The 17,518-nt window shown below is 40.2% G+C and overlaps 1 protein-coding gene across 5 annotated transcripts in view; it reads right to left on the minus strand.

The window, feature by feature from the left end:
• Window positions 1-17,518, minus strand: part of FBN1 (fibrillin 1) — a 144,259-nt gene that overhangs the window by 27,535 nt on the left and 99,206 nt on the right. For all 5 annotated transcript variants that reach the window (XR_010433763.1, XR_010433762.1, XM_064668806.1 and 2 more), the window contains 12 exons: window positions 16,935-17,060; window positions 16,019-16,144; window positions 7,814-7,936; window positions 7,105-7,227; window positions 5,187-5,312; window positions 3,598-3,720; window positions 2,911-3,033; window positions 1,888-2,052; window positions 1,434-1,502; window positions 1,197-1,322; window positions 802-924; window positions 533-691 (listed from right to left, as the gene is read on the minus strand). Coding sequence is in view for 3 of the 5 variants with exons in the window: in XM_064668806.1 (XP_064524876.1) it covers window positions 533-691; window positions 802-924; window positions 1,197-1,322; window positions 1,434-1,502; window positions 1,888-2,052; window positions 2,911-3,033; window positions 3,598-3,720; window positions 5,187-5,312; window positions 7,105-7,227; window positions 7,814-7,936; window positions 16,019-16,144; window positions 16,935-17,060 (1,512 nt within the window). In the remaining 2 variants the exon portion in view is untranslated. The remainder of the gene's footprint in view (window positions 1-532; window positions 692-801; window positions 925-1,196; window positions 1,323-1,433; window positions 1,503-1,887; window positions 2,053-2,910; window positions 3,034-3,597; window positions 3,721-5,186; window positions 5,313-7,104; window positions 7,228-7,813; window positions 7,937-16,018; window positions 16,145-16,934; window positions 17,061-17,518) is intronic.

A 17,518-nucleotide genomic window follows, 5' to 3' on the forward strand; every position in this document is an offset into this window, starting at 1 on the left:
AAACCACAGTCAACTCTGCAGCCTTATCCAGTGTGGAGGAGTCTTGAATGCCCTTACAGTTAGCACAGAAACTCCCACATCTTACATTTAGCTGCTTAATACAGATCATTCTCAGAGGAGACCAAGCTATCTCTGTAAACTCATGGCTACCACAAAGGCCCCTCGTGACAATCAGCAGTCAAGGCACAGTACAGCATTTGCTGGAGCAATACCAATAAGATCTTGGTCAGTGGCTCAACACTGGATCATCAAGCACTTGCAGAGACAGATTAACCAATACAGAGCATGAACTCTCCAATACAGTGAAACTGGCACAAAGGTGGCACAGCCCAGCAGCACAAACACAAACCACTCCACATATGCCTTCATTGTGACTAGGGCTGATCACCCCCAGGCAAAAAATGAACTAATCCCTTCACTTTAGACACACAAGAGCAGAAAAAGACACAGCATCGCTAACAACATCACACTCACTAATAGTAATTATGATGTTACCAAGGCTTTCAAATAGCTCTGCAATACAAAAATGTACCTGTGCTCGGGATAGGACACTGTTCACAAGGCTTATTCCATGCACGTCCAATGTTGTAGGAACAGCAGCACATTTTCTTGGTCATATTGAAGAGCAGCTCACCATCACAGGTTTGATTGTCAGGATAGTAATTTCTGTAACACAGACTTCTTCTCATATCTGTGAAAATGAAGAAGACCCCAGGCCAATGAAGTAGGCAACTCTTTGGGAAGATGATCTACCTGGCCCAAAGCAGTAAGATAAAGCTTTAAAGAACCCCCAACACATACCCATGCAGTTGTTTCCTCCATTGACTTGCATGTAATCAGGAGGACAGATGCAGGTGTAATTCCCAACAGTATTGTAACATGTTCCAGGTCCACAAATGCCAGGTGTATCACACTCATTCACATCTAGGAGAGAACACAAAGGCAGTGAGTGAGTGGCCACAGAAGCTTTGTTGTTGTGCTTCTGAGAATGAAAATGTGTCAGTAATACTTGGTCAAGATGGAATTTTCACTCTCTCAGTGCAAGACTTGAACTTTTTCCAGTTTTCCCACCCTTAAGCTTTACACTGCTTAGTCTGGTTATGCTCCTTTTCAAGGACAGATTAATTCTCTGAACATTGATCTGTCATCATTTTCAAAGAATAAAACAGAAGACTAGTTAAGTGAAGGCTACATACCATCACACACTCGAGTTTCTTCATTCAAATAGTACCCTGATGGACACTGACACTGGAAGCTACCAAATGTATTAATACATTTTCCTCCTTGGCAAAGTCCAGGCAGCTCTTGACATTCATCAATATCTGTCCAAACAAATCCATAAACATTTCATTAATGCTTTTCCATGAAAAACAACCCTCACTAAAGAGTTTCATAATTTTAGACATGTAAATATAGGAAAATGTAAACATTACCTTCTAATATAACTGTAATAGGGTTTGGTCGGAATCCTTCCCCTCCAGGGCAAAGAACCTTATATTCAGCTGAAACCAAAATAGACTTATGAGCATACAATGGTAGAAACATTTTCAGCACAACTATTTTTGAAAATGGATCCCATTATTACAGATTGTTTAAATGTAAAGTTGCAAAGTAATCAGACATAGACATTATTAGGTTTTACTCTGTAACATCAACTGCTATTCTATTTCATAATGTAGGTTTTTGTGTAACACTAAACTTGCTCAGAAGTGATAATAATATTCTGACTAAGTAATCTTTTTGAAATACTAGTAAAGTTTTTGGTTAACTCCTGTCCCCCGCATGTACACAATAAATGATTACACCAGTATTTGAGTTACCCGGCTAAATTAGAAAAAAAATCCAGCTAAGACACTGCTGTGTTCAACTCAGGAAATGCAGACTTACTTGTGTTCACAGCTGGGCAATGCTCACAGGGAACTCCCCAAGCCTTGCCCAGGGAGCAGCAACAGGAGGCCTTGGAAACACCCACTCCAATCTCGTTGCTGCAGAAGGTGCCACCGTTATCTCCACGAGTTTTAATGTCCAGGTAACAGTTGCCAGATCGGGTATCTATTCACAATGTACATAATGACAAACACATTTCATGAGAGCAAAACACAACACATCATCTTAGGATGAGGGGTACCTACAGATGGCTCTCAGTTCTTGCAGGACAGCCAAAGCAAATAAGTTGTGTTGCCCAGGGAGGCCCAGCATTTCCCACTTACATAGGTTCATGGTGCCCCATTCCTTGGCTTTGTTGGACTTCTCACAAAGTAGGGAATTTACTTATCATGACTAAGGGTAATTCTGCCTGGCCTTTTCTCATTTTCATCCACATTTTACCCCACATTTGTACATCCTTCCCATTCCAAAAACTCATTGCTTTCTCCTCTCCTTGAGGTTAACAAGCATGAAAGCATCTACTAAGTGTTCAAATACATTTGAATTTGAGAAGCATCCCTCCACTCTCTTAAACAAACAAAACCAAAAAAATATGAGAGCATTACTAAGCAGTTGGAGCCTAATACAAGAGTATTTCCCTTGGTCATGAAGCTGTGCCCAGCCAAGCTGCACTCAATGCTCCAAGAGCATGGGTGGCTTTATGCCACAACTTCATTTGCCTGCCATCTTGAGGCCAGCTGGATGAGGGCTTAAGTTTGTTGAAAGTTGAAATTGTCTACGCCTGTTGTAAATTGTGGACAGCTCTAACAGGCCCCAAAGGGTTGGTTCTGGCAGCTGGGCACTGCTGGCATTGCTGCATCAACTCTGGACATGCTCCTGCTGCCCTACTACAGCTTCTAAGCCAGGGGCAGTGGGATGGGAATAGAGGCCCTTTTCCATGACCTGGGATTATTCTTATGCAGCTGGGCTTGCAGTCCCTCTGTGGAACTTCCCCTGTAAATAACATAACAAGTGGTCCCTTACCAACACATCCAACTCGGGTGGGATTCAGCTCAAAATCAGGAGGGCACTCACAGGTGTAGCTACCAGCAGTATTGATACATGTGCCACTAATGCAGGTCGTAGGATCTGCACATTCATTAACATCTGCAAGAAAATACAGCATGTGGTAAGCAAATATTCAAGAACAGTGCAAGTCATGGATATATCAGGTACCATATGCTGACCATCACAATCCATTAGTTATGAGATACTGATCTCCAGAAAGCTCTAAAAAATAAAGGCACCTTTTAGAAGAACAGTAGTCTGAGATGCATCCATCATTTTATAGAGGGGGGAAAAAGTGTTTTTCCTGAAAAATCAATCTATGAACTTATGTTTTCACATTCACTTTATGAATTCACATAAAGTACTAAAAAAATACTTAACAGAAAAATACAAGACAAGGTCAGAGCTGACCACTCAGTACTGTGAAGTACTGTACAAGGCACAACACATCTCTGCCAGAGGGGTTCTCTCTGATCTGTTTTCCCTTTCTTAGGGGGATATCAGAGATTGACAAAGAACAGGAAAGAGAAGCGTGTTATACAGTAGGCAACTCCGTACTTTCCTATATCCAGTTTGATCTGTATAGCTTTCTAAAAGAATTTCCTAAGGAGCTGACCGTGACACTAACAGAAAATTAAAAAGCACGTTGTTCCAAAGTTTTACCTGTGCAGTTTCCACCACTTCTGTCCAACTCATAGCCCACTTCACACTCGCAGCGGAAAAGTCCCGGAAGGTTATGACAGGTACCGTAGACACAGATGTTAGGAAGTGAGCACTCATCAATATCTGATAAAGGAACAGGAGGGGAAAAATATGAGGTTTCCTTATCTTCTTAAGACATAGACAGAGAACTGTAAAAAGGTTCAGCAACATGGATCTGGAAGCCAACAGCTTCTGCACACAGTATAAGACAAGAAAAAGTAACATGCTGGAGACTAAGGAACCTACTCCATAACCTTTTCTGGGGGAAAAAGGCTCCTTCCAGTATCTCTGGAAGCCATGCCAGAAACAATCCTAGCTTATTAGTGGGCTAATCTGAAAAGTAGCAATATTAAACATAGAAGAAGATATGCTTTAAAAAAAATGAAGTTTATTCTAAGTCAGCAATCATCTGCAGAAAGCTGGACACCAGCAAGGGAAAAGCTTGTGTCCAAAGGTGAATTTCATGTTCATCCTCAGGTTTCTATATTTGACAGATCTGAAGTTTGGCAAGCAGAGCTCACTTTTGTGTTTTTTGTCCAAATCATATGAGTCTGATTCAGTATTTACTGAATGCCACATGCACTGCACAAAGAATGACCAATTTGATACAACAAAAAAGTGTGTATTTACAAAGGACCTTAAAATACTGCATTTAGCATACACATCTGAAACATCAGGGCAAGTCTGTTTTAGCAACAGGAGCTGGGCTCTACGTAAGCTATTTAAACTTAGCTAAAAGGTCTGAAAGTAAATTGTTTCATGAAACGTTATGAAACCTAATATTGGTTTAGTTTAAAGAAAAATTCACTCTCATAAATTATTTCACTTGGTTGATTGCTAAAAAAATACACAGAACACTTTTCAAGGGGGAAAATTCTATTTATAGTGATGTACTTATGAACTCCAAATACCAGTTACTAAGAGTTATTACTATGTCAGATGATATGGCTGAGTCTTCTTGACTGACTTAACTGATTAGTGCTATATCAAATGAGGATTTCAAAAGCTGAAATCAAATATATGACCTTAATCATGTTGGCAACATGTTTATTATTTGATTGTTTTGAATCTTCATATATGCAAAGCTCTTATGAACGAGTTGTAAACAGTTAACTGACAGCTCACCCTCAAAACTGAACAGTCATGGGAATTTATTTTTTTGTTGTGGTCATATAAACTTCTTGCAAGGCCTCACACTCTGATTTTGCACCTCACAGAAGCCCTCAAAGCATGTTCACTGTACTGGCTACCAAATCACTGTTTTTCAGTTCCATACATACCAGTGCAAAGTGACAACTTTTTCTGTTAAATTGTTATGAATAAGATGAGGAACTGGACATAAATGGTCAATGAAAAGGCAGGTACAACAGGCAGATGACCACTTAGAGATCCATAATAAATGTATAAACTGCAAAAAAGCAACTACTACTGACAATTTTGATGCCGTTCTCACCTCAATCGCAATTGCAACCAATTGTAAAATTTTTGAAACATAAAATACTATTAAGGCAGAATTTGTTGAGCATTGTTTAAAGCTTACAGAGAATTACCTTCACATGCTTTCCCATCTACACTTGGCAAAAATCCCATATCACATTCACAGCGATACCCTCCAGGGGCATTGAGGCACTGCCCATTTTCACAGAGATTCAGGTTTTCTGAGCATTCATCAAGGTCTGTAAAAGGAAGAGAAATAGCAAGTTTACAGTAATATGGTTTTCTCACCAACATATGTGAGCTGAAGCTGCAGTGTTCCAAACATTTCAACTATTCTATTACCTCTGAACACTTGCAGAGGAAACTGCAATCCAGTTATGAGCAGAGGTTACTACATGTAACAGCTCAGTGTATTTCCAACATGCTGAAAATACAGCTTCTAATCAAAAGGAAAATCAGAGAGAGGCACAGACTCCTAAAGTAGCTACAGTTAATAACAATTGGAGGCAGTACACAGGGTCAAATTTAGACTCAGAACGAGCACGTGAAATTTATTATAGTTATTGTTTCTATTACAGCAGAGCCTAGAGGCAGTAACTGAAAAAAAAAAGAGGTTTACTGTGCAATGAGCAAACATATGGTAATAGGCAGTTCTCCATGTCAAAGATACAAAACACTGACAGAAAGTGGCATGAAAGGAACTTGATCAAAATTAAACTGCAGGTTAACAGCCGATGAGAAAAACAGCCTTGATATTGGACCACGTTCCCCTTCAGACAGCTCGTGGCCCTTACTCTTTAGCTGAAATGTTACACATCACAAAAACACCTGCTTATTGCAGCAGAGCCTGGCTGGCACTGTGAGCTTTGGAAAGTCCATGGCTGGCAAATCAAAAGTAGTACCTACAGGGTGAATGCTGCACCCTCTGACAGAGGGCCTACAGAACACTTGCGTGCTGTAGTTGGAGTCTCAGCCACCTTTTGAATCCAGGAACAATAAAGAACCCAAATTTAAAAAAAAAATTCAAGTTCTACTGAAGGCAGAAACTCGGTAAGCACTCAGCTGAAGGATGTAGTTTATGGACTCCTGGAAATCATCACGTGGGAAATGAACAAAGAGCACCGGCTTAGGAAGGCCACTGAGGAAGCTGAGTCAGATTCAAGATTAAATTATATGGAGAGAACTAAACAGAATCCCAGGGTTCACTGATAATTTGGACTGATTCTAATTCAGCCTTAAACCTGATGAGCCAGATTCTCAGGTGCCATAAAAACCTGCTGTAGTTGACAGAGTGCTGCTGATTTGCACCAGCTGAAAACCTGGCCCAGGAGCTGCCCGCCACATGGCTCTGCTCCAAACAGCGTCACCCTGCACAGAGCAACACTGACAGCCCCAGTGCAATAGCTCCTCATGACTAAGCATACATGAGCTAATCTGCTCTTCAAAGCAGAAGACTGAAGTGTGGGTGGGAAACATCTCTCTAGCAAAGTCTAATAATTACATTTACAGTTTATAAAATGAGGTTTCTGAAGCAGCTACTTCCCTCATTCTACATGCCAGCACTGCATCCTGACACCATCTCTCAGGATGATGCAGTAAAGAAGACAGATAGCACACACTCACTTCTGGAAAGAACAGATATTTTTAGGCAATTTTATGAAGCAATTTTAATGCATATGCCCTATTATTGAAGTATTAAGGTGAGGGGCCAATGGACTGGTTTACTAACTAGCCAAATTATACGATCAAGCATTGTTTTAATAATTTTGCCACTCATGCCAACTAACAAGGAAAGCTCAATGAAAAATTGCATTTTATCAAGTGAAAAAAAGTGATTGATTTAGACTAGGTTTACTATACAGTATTTCTTTCAAGTTATGGTAACCTAGGTGAAGGAGAAGACAATGGATGATGACATATTAGCGCATAATTTCAAATGTTTAAAAGCTATTTTTGTGTATTGGATCACAGACTAACTTAGGCTGCAAGGGACCACTGGAGGTCATCTGATGCTTTCCTAGGAAAGCTCACCTGTACAAGTGAAGCCATCCCCAGTATAACCTTCTTTACAGAGGCAGCGGTAAGAGCCCATTGTATTCTTGCAGTCAGCATGTGGGCTGCACATGTGGGTTCCATTGGAGCACTCATCCAGATCTTTAAAATAATAAAAAAAAGGAAAAAAAAAGAAAAGAAAAAAAACAACATTAGTTAAAAAAACATACCATGAATAGAAATTTTAAATAGCGTATGGCACACAGAAGCTCTACTTTAAATCATCTTCCATAATAAAACCCATAAATATGTGAGGTCATCTGACTGAAGAAGAGGGGAACAGTTTATTTGTAGCACATCAAAAAGTCTGACAAGGTAACTGTGAATGAGGAAGCTGCAGGGCACTCAATAATAAGACCTGTACCTTGTTTTTACAGGGAGCACCAGGAGACTTCTCACTGCCTGCCATCAGTTGCCATCAAGCACACAGTGTCTCTCTCCATGGTCACAGAATCACAGAATTTGCTGTGTTCTCACCATTTCACAAGCCAAATATGAGATAATGCTGATTTCACAGTTACCATGGCAGAGAATTTGTCCTCTAACAGATCATGTCAGATCGACCTAACAAGTTTGATAATCACTTTTCTTCACAATTTATAGATGTGGTATGGGTTTTTTTTCAGAATTGCTAGAACCCCACTGTGGCCCAGCCTTATAAATAAATACAAATGCATATGACCCTCACCTGTGCACTTGATACCATTTCCAATCCAGCCAGGGCTGCAGCTACATTTGAAACTTCCTGCTGTGTTTGTACATATGGCGTGTCTGTCACAGTTATGGGCTCCAATTTCACACTCATTGATATCTGCAAAAACACAGAGATGTTTGAGAGGCTCATGGATCACACCTTCTCATATCCAGATAACTGACACTGGAATTTCTCAAGAAAGTCAAAGTGAACATGAAAGCAAGTCTGCATTTCATTACAACATGACTTTTAGAAATGAAGCAGAAGAGAAATAAAATCACAAGAAAGAAAAGTAAAGAAAAGCAAAGAAGCATGTGGCATATTTCAGACATGCTGCCCCACTACCTATTCTCATAGGCATGTAAAGCAGTACTTCTGCAATTCACTTCAATGCCTGGTAACTGCTACACTCGAGGAGGAAAACAGTAACTCAGAAGACAGTTTTTTCAATCTGTCCATCCTGAAGCCTGCAGAGAGGGACTACATTGGTGGCTCTACATTGCATGGTTTGCTAAAAAGTCTCAGAGGCAACTCTAATGCCCAGTGTCTCCTGGAATGCAGCACTCCCAGAAGCACCCATTGTATCTGCATGGATGCTGATGAACACCAGCTAGGCACCACTCACAAACTCCTCCTAGGATAAGCCCAGGAACCTCATGAAGCTTTGCCAGACTCTGTGTGGAAGGTGGAGGATGGGCTGTGTTTACTAGGAACTCAGGAAACCTCAGAAAACAGTGGAAAAAAGTCAGCATCCTTGAAGACACCAAGTCATCCAATCTTCAACACACACGTTCATGCCAGCACGTTCTATTTCAGTACTTGCTATTTTCACCTTATTTTCATTCTTGGTCATTCTCTGGCAATATCATGATGTATAGACTGCAAAACCCAAACTGAACTCCATTCTTCCTTCTCACAAAACATTATTAATGCCCCATGTAGGTACTTGGAGAATGTATAAACTCAAAGGCAAAGTTTTCAGAAATTATTACTGGTAACTACAACAAAACTGGCAGGAATTTTCTTGCACATCTGAGCTATGGATTTTATGGTGTTTTCTGTAACTGAGCTCTCTCTAATTGTGCTTTACTTCCACGCAGGATGTAAATTATCTAGAGTTCATATCAAACCACTTAAAATTTATATCAATATTTTAGCCCTCCCAGGTGCCTTTGATGTTGCAGTAAAAGCCAAATCATCTCATTCTGTACAATGAGCTCATGGAAAGGGAAAACAAGCTCACAAACACTGCATGATTCCACAGACAAACCCCCAGCTCTGACCCCTCTTAAGAAGATGATTAAGAAAGGCATCAGCCATCAAACATGTAACAACCTTTGGGGTTCTCAGCCCCAAAATCAGAGATTTGAGTCTCCCTATCATCTTGCCTAATAAAAATTAGCTCTTTAAAGAGGGCATGACTGTGGAACTATTGGAAAAACTGTCCAGGTATGATTTTAATCATTTCCTTTGTAACTCTTTCTTAGGTTTTTCTGCCCACGCTTGTCTAGACAAAAGGCTGTGTCCTTTCTCTATGCTCTGTACACATATTTTGCCTTTTCACAAAGGCAACACATGACTTCGAGAAGCAGACAATATCCATCCATCATCCTAAAATTAAATACCCAGAAGGCCAGAAAATACCCAAACCCACTGTTGGTTTGGAGGTTTTTTTGTTTGGTGGGTTTTGGGTTTGCTTAGGGTTTTTTGTTGTTGGGATTCTGGGCCTTTTTTTAGTGGTTGGTTTATTTGTTTGTTTTTTGGTATTGGTTGTTAGCTTTTGTTTTTTTGGAGTTTGTTTAAAGTCTGCCTAAGTGGAATTTCATCTAATCTTACTTTTCTGAGTCTCTTTCTAAATGAGGCATTGCTTTGAACCAAAACTCCAGACATGAACATTCCCATAATCTGAATGCTGATGTCTAGATATAGATCTAAATGTGGCAGCTGGAATCTACCATTAATGAATGTTGACTGCACCAACAAGCCTGAAAACATGCAAATGGATACTTACTTTTTTAAACCTTAAAAAAAGGGTCAGAGCAGATTTGCCTTTCACATGTAACCTCAAAAAAAGGGTCAGAGTAGATTTGCCTTTAGCATGTGCAGAAACTCATATGAAGATAACATCACACTAAACAGGAAACTAGTGTCTGTCAAAAATCTTAAGGGTGGTCAGAAAAAAACCCAACCCATATTGGCTTGGTCTGAAGGGAAAGAGTAGAAGGAATTTAGAGAGGTCAGCTACAGTATACACTGACACAAGAAAGCTGAAGCAAACACTCTATAGTTTAACCTTTACATGATTTTAAAACCCAAACTGTTAAACCACTGCTAACATTAAGCCTGCACTGCATTTGATTATTTGATGCTTTGAAACATACAATCACAAGTTTCCTTATACCCTGCAGAGCACAACAAAACACCACAAAAAATTATCATCAGTAGAGAGGTTTCTGCCAAGAATTTTTTTAAACCACCAGCAAACACAAACAGAAACTTGCATGCAACAGCTACACCGCAATGAAGTCATGCTCAGACTCAAATTTAAGACAAACTAAGCCAAGTTTTCCACTCTCTGTAAAGTGACTGTGGACTTCATCCCACCTTGCACTGACCCGCTGACACTTGGCACCAGAGAGCCCCCATTAACACCTCCCAGTGGGACAGCAGCACCATGACACTGGTGCCCTCACAGTGGACACTCGTTCCCCCATCAGCTGTTTGACACACACACTAAAAAGCTTGGAATCTTTTGTGGGATGAAAGTTGCAAGTGCATATCTATATCCAAGTATTTATAATGGGATCAACTTTCTCAGAGATCAGCCACTGAAATGCCATTCCACTTGCTTTGAATAAAATCCTGAAATCCTTCTCAGCTTTTTTCCAGGAAAAGTTTTCAATAGATTTCAATGCTTTTTGTCTGGGTAAAGATCAAATGTGGAATGCAAAATGTATTTTCTAATATGATCTACCTTTATTGGGACATTGCAGGGCTTATTTCCATGATGCATGGAAAGGTTTTCAGATACTAAAATGAAAGCTGATTGAGGCATATAAAATACCATCACTGGCTTCATCCCAGATTTTACTTCTTTTCAAAGCTACCTGCTTTTAACTCAGATGTTGTTTTGCTATAATCCCTATTCTCTCCTTTCATTGCACAGCTGAGTTGTAAGCCTACATTTATTGCATTGCAATTATTTCCAAGGCAAAAGAGATCTCAGACCAAACACAGTACTGTGTAAACAGGGCAGTGAAATCAATGGAATTTATGCCTGGCTATAGTGGAGCTTAATATGGATTTATGCTGCCATAAGTACTGAATTATGGCTTCACAGAATGAAACAGAAAGGAGAACTTGAGCTCTACTGGGGAAAAATTAACTCAATATAAATATCTTTAATAAGAGCATAAGTCCAGCCTGTTCTGTCTGCATGGCAGCACAAACAGTACTACACTCTTCAAATACTCCAACTATTTTCATTTGATTGTTTGAAGACAAAGGCGTTACTCGGTCTGAGTAAAGGTATCATGACCCAAAGAGCACCCAGGAGGACACTACTCAAGTCAGGGTTTCACACAATGATGGCCTATTCCCACTGACTTCATGGGGATTTTCACTGAAGAGTAAAGGAGTGAGTCACTGATTTATATCAACCTTCTCCTTCTGCCTCCAGTATGAGTCCGTGACAAGCCAAGGAAAATAAAGACATTCCAATCCAAGACTGACACTGCATCCTCAGCCAGTCCCACTGTGCCCCAGTCCTGCTGCACACATGTTCTCAGCTTTGCAATTGCACAACTCCCATTAATACTAAGGGAGTTGTCTGCCTACAACAGATGAGAATACGCATGATAAATAATATGCAGGTCTGACATCATAACAATCCCAAGCACTCTGGGGAAAAAAACCTGTCAGTCACCCTACTCTGTTGGCTCCTTCAGTTCTCTTCTTTGGACAAATATTTTTTTCTCTCAAGTCTTTGGCAATTAATGAAGCACCTCTCCCATCAACCACAGTGGCACAAATTTTCAGGGCTGTTGATATGCAGCAAAAATACACGTCAAATATACCTGCCATGTTGGCACTACGCTTGCAAATGTGGCAAGCAAAGTTAAAAGAAATCAATAGCCAGTATCTGCACAGCACATCCCTTCACAGTCTGGAAGTGGATCATTAAAGTTAGCCAGACAGAAGTACAAGGATAAGTCACTGCATTCTCACCTACATCCTAGAAACATCCAAGTAATTTCTTTGCATTTGAACAGAGGAGAGTGAACATTAACTAAAGAAAATGTTCATAGCTGGGTGTGAAATCCTCTAGGATTTTTCTAGAAAATGTGTACCATTTTCTGTTAGGTTTCATGGGGCTTCAAGGGTCTATAAGGATCCTTAGCAAAATGTGAATTTAATTCAGACTCCGCCTATAAATCAGTACTGTTTGTCAGGAATTATGCAAATCCCTTAAGTAGTTTCTGACTTTTACATTTTTTGGCAGTCTCTGCATATCTGTGCATTTTATCACCCTGACGTTTCACTGGTATTTCGAGCCTGGGTCCAATTCCCAAAGGGCCAGTCGTCTGGTGGAAGTCACAAGGCATTTCCTCCTCCTGGGTTCCTGCCCATGTAATCAGGTAGGAAAAGGGAAGGTTTTTCAGAGGGAAAAGACTGTGAATTTCAACTTGGTGCTCATACAAGTAGAAAAATATATGGAAAAATTCCCCTATTCTGATCTTTCTACACGTAAAATTGTTTTCTCTTTTGGAACTACTCTTGGATTTTATTCAGCATACTGTACAATAAGCACCTCTTGGAGTTTCACATGGGGAGGTTCAGCCCTTGCCTGCTATCCATCCTTACATCATCAGCATGCTGGGGTGCAGCATGTTGTTGCTGGACAGACGCCTACTCCCAATGTGCTCCTTCTGTAATACCCCCCCTTGGCGGGCAGATCTCAGCACTGTTATCTTCTGGTATTTGGCCTGACACAGCCAGCTCCCAGATTCATAAGGGCAGATGTGTGCTTCATTGAGACCAGAGCTCTTTTATGCCACCAAGACTGAAACACAACATATTATTAATGGCCAGAAGCCACTAATAATGGAGAGGAGAGCACACGGAGTCACAAAATACTATGGATCTATTTCTGAGGGCCAAGGACAGCCTCACCTTTTCCTTTCACTGAATCAGATGTCTGACCTCCTCAGAATCAAGTTATTGCCAGCCACCCAAGTATGCAGTGTGCACTCACTGCTCCTGTATCCACTAATGTCATCATTACTGGATGACAGAAGGTCATGTTCAAGACCAAACTCTTCAAGCTCACACCCCACACCAAGTTGAACACTTTCCACCAGTCTTTCTCCAAAGGGCACCAGCATGGCCCTTGCAGAGTCAGAGCCTAATCTCAGCCTTCCAACTACCTGAGCCTGCTGTGGAGAAATCCACCTGACTGGTAAAGCACATTTATTTTTGATCTGATGACCATGTCGGGCAACTTCTGCCTCCAAGTTCACATCCTTCAGCTTGGCTCTGTAAAGAGACAAACTGTGCCCTAAGTTTGTGCCAGCCCCACTCCACCAGGGGCAAACAGGGGGGCTGTACACACAGCCATAACTGCAAGGATGGATGGGAGAGAGTCAGAGAAGGATTTGTTTCCCTGTGAAAATATCAGAGCAACTAAATCTAAGGCCCTACATCAACAGTGAAATATTGCAAATTTACAGGCAGCACTCCAGAGTGGTGATGAATCACAAAATACAAACTCAAGTGCCAAACCAGGATTTAATTTCTGCACAAATACACATATACATTATTGACAGAAAAAGTGCAGACAAGATATTTGTCATAAAGCTGGGCGATCTGGAACCAGGAGAGGAGAAAGCACAGCAATCTTCTCTCTAGTGGCTGTGCTCTATTGCCTGCCTAGAAAACTGTAAAATGAACTGCTCTGAGTCAGTATTATCACAGTCTGCCCTGTGAATGGAAATTAAACCATTCGTAGCACTTGATCTTGGAAACCTGCATCTACAATGTATAATTTTGCATAATAGTTTAAAAACTGTATTTTTGTTACTACGTTCTGTCCACATTCTTATTGAGAACCATGGAGAGGGGAGAACTAACATCTGTGTGGGATGGGAATGTAAGTCAGTGGGTGGATTCTGAATACTGTTAAATGATTGGGGGGAAAAAAAACAAGTTTACTTGTTAAAATGGAAACAGTCAGTAATGACAAGAGAGCTGAAATATTTAGACAAAACTGTAATGGAACCCAAAGGACGTTATTTAGTTGTTCTCATGAAACAGAGAATCTCCCATTCAAAGTGCTGTACACGTTTTTGTAATTTTTTTTTCCATGGGAATTCCTAAAGAAGTGGGAATGCTTTTGATCTGTCTAAGACAAGAACTGAATTCTGGGGTCAAGGTGCTGTTGGCAAGGTCCCTGCAGAAGAAGTATTGAAGGACACTCCCGTGGTCTGCAGTACCTGAGCCTGGGAACTTCAATTCTGCTTGAATACTGTGCAATCATGAAGTGGGGAATTCAATGTTCCCCAGCAGCAGATCAGACATTTAAAAAAACAGAATGTGAGAACCTGCATGCTGTAGTTGCAATGGGACCAGTTTCTTCATTATGAAACCAAACTAGAAACTTCCCACTCTGCTTCCTGTTTTCTTATTTAAATACAAAAGATTTTGGTGATTTGAGCATGGTCCCATCTCAGTTGTATCAGCATAACTGATACTTCAACTTTTTATCTTAGAACACTGGGCTCTTTCAAGTTACTGAGCCCCTCTATAGTATCTCTATGTTGTAATTAAAGTGTTCTACTGTTTTTCCTAGTCAGTGACATCCTCTCTGAAACATCAGCATGTAGACAAAAGCAGCATGGAAAGACAATGATATGCAAGGAGGTGGGAAGAGCCCACATGACAGACAGTGTCCATCCAGAGGTCTGGGCTTGGCTGGGATCAGGAGGGAAGGATTTCCTGACCTCTCTGTTAACAAAAAAAACCACTGCTTGGGACATTTGCCACTACCTTGCATCACATCATGCCAAAATGGTGGCTATTTCCAGGCACTTCCCCAGAAGCCATACCTCAGATTCCTCCCCTGCCTCCATGACCTTTCTCTGTCTTTTGCCTACTACTGGTTGCTCATTCCTCCCTGAGAGCTCCTTGCTGGGAGCGGTATCTGCGCCATGTGTAACAGATCAGCGCGAGGGCTTTCAGGTCTAGAGTCCTGAAGATCTTCATATAATTTAGCACAGAAACAAAGAACATTGAAATGTTGGTCTACAGGGTACAATTAGGGATTTCTTGGATTTAGGTCAGTTCATATGTAAGTCAAAGGCAGCTGTTACGAATGCACAACTATTTGTCCACGGTCCAATATGCAAAGTACAACTCCAGCTCTCAGATTTTTCTATGAGAGCTGTAAAAAAACAGCTTCATGTATTTGGGGCACTTAAAGAAGCATATTATTAACTCTGTACAATAAGGGCAGACTAAGAATAAAAGTGTGTCTCAAAGACACTGCCAGAAATATGTTTACCCTAAGTTTACATTAAAAATTATATTAAACATATGTTTGCATTCATATTTGGGCAGAGTCTGAGACTCTCAACACCTTGGTTTGAGACACCAGCATTATTAGTATCATGCCCTTAGAGCCTGTATATTTGAATCTCATTTCTGTTTGCTGGCAATACACAGAATAAAGCAGATTCTGATTTTGCTGATAGAATGTAGCTCTGTAACTGTATCATCGCCACTTTGCAAAAACCCAAAATATATTTTAGCATTTATTTCAAGGCATCTGTGTTTGCCAAATAACACTTCGGACACATACCTGTTATTTACTTGCATAATGTACAATTAACTAATCCAAACACACTGAGGTCCTTGGGAGTTTGTCAAGGTACAGATAATGGCATTTGCTGTTCTCTTAGATGAACAACAACACAGTGATACGCCCATTACATTCCCAATGGACATTTTGTCACTCATTTCAGCAGAAGCAGCATCAGGTTGTACCACTGAAGATTAGCAGAACACAAGCTCAGCAAATTTGGATGAGAGGTACAAAAAGAGCACAAGTAAGTGAAAAGAAGCGCAGTGAGAGAAGGTTCCAAACACCAGAAAAGCAGATTCACAAGTTTAAATAAAAATTAAAAATTAAACTTTAAAACATACCTGTGCAGCCAGTTGTGCCTTTCTTGCCTGAATATCCCATGTCACAATGACAGATAAATGAGCCTTTTGTATTCTCACAGGTTCCACTCAGACAGATGTTTGGATGCAGATCACACTCATTAACATCTAAAAAAACCCGTGAATTAAGATTTATTAATAAAATTCTTAGAAAGTATTTGGCAGATTCTCTTCAGTTATGAGTTTTGATACAAAAAGTGGGTCTATACATGCAAAGAAAAAACTACCCAGGTTAGTTATTCCTTACCTAGCGTACCTTTTGAGATCTGGGGTAACAATGCTAAATTACCATATCTGTATTAACATACCTTTAATTCCAACTTTTCTTAAAAATAGACACTAAGATTCAGTACATTATTCAAAGAATGACTATGACTATTGATAATTTCCAGGTACGTGTGTGTGTGTATATACATTTATACATGCACACATACATTGTTGAGTTTTGTCAGACGTTTCTCCCCAAATACGCTCGAGATTTTTAATTCAAATGTGTGTGGTTTTGGAGACATACTGTTTCATGACTTTATTCTTCCAAGGTACAAGACTTGCACAGAGTTTTGTCTTAGAGACAAGTTTAAAAGAGCACTGGTGGTTTTCTTGCTAGAAATTTTCCTCGGCATCATTCACCAGCACTTCCTTTCTGCAAGCACTTTTTTATCTGAGCTGCATAAAAACCTCACAGAACATCATGTCTGCATCCCAATCTGCAGAGATTACATCTGCTTTTGTGCAAGAGTCAGGTGCTCAAGTCCAAAGGTCAGGTGGCCAAAATTAGGAGATAAGAGCAATACTCTTTAAATATCATTGTCTATTTAGATGATGATTTAGAAAGAGTGCCTTAATAAATACGCTTTCCACATTTGATGCAAATTGGAATATATTTACTTTCACTTACCTATGCAAGTCTTCATGTCTTCAGATGCCATGAACCCATCATAGCAAAGACACCTGTACTCTCCTGGGATGTTTGTACACTGGCCTCCATCACAGATGTTAGGATTGTCTTCACACTCATCAATATCTACATGGGAAAATCAGATTAAAATATGTTACCTTTACAGAAAGCAATTAACCATCATCATGGCAAAGTAAGCATTTTAACACTCTGCTGCATATGAAGATTGAATCCTCGCAATAACTGAGTGGTACATTGCAAAATTGTCCCTGTGAGTAAGCTCTTCATCTTCAGCTAAAGTCAGTGGCAAAACATTCCTCTCTGACTCCAGTGGCAACAGGAATCAACTTTTCTTTCAGAGAAAAGAACCCCAACAGAACCTTTGTCACACCACATTGGCTACATATAACTGGGGATTCTTGGGTATAATCCATCACTGAAGTCAAATTCAGTGACAAAAAATATCAAACTTTACAGAGCTTTAAAAAGCTATCATACATGCAAAATATCCCTACAGGTCTCAAGGGTGGTGACAAACTGGAAACACAGAGTTGAACTCATGATGGGAATAATTACAGTACATA

The sequence above is a fragment of the Pseudopipra pipra genome, chromosome 12 (assembly GCF_036250125.1).
Source record: "Pseudopipra pipra isolate bDixPip1 chromosome 12, bDixPip1.hap1, whole genome shotgun sequence".
Classification (NCBI taxonomy): Eukaryota; Metazoa; Chordata; class Aves; order Passeriformes; family Pipridae; genus Pseudopipra; species Pseudopipra pipra.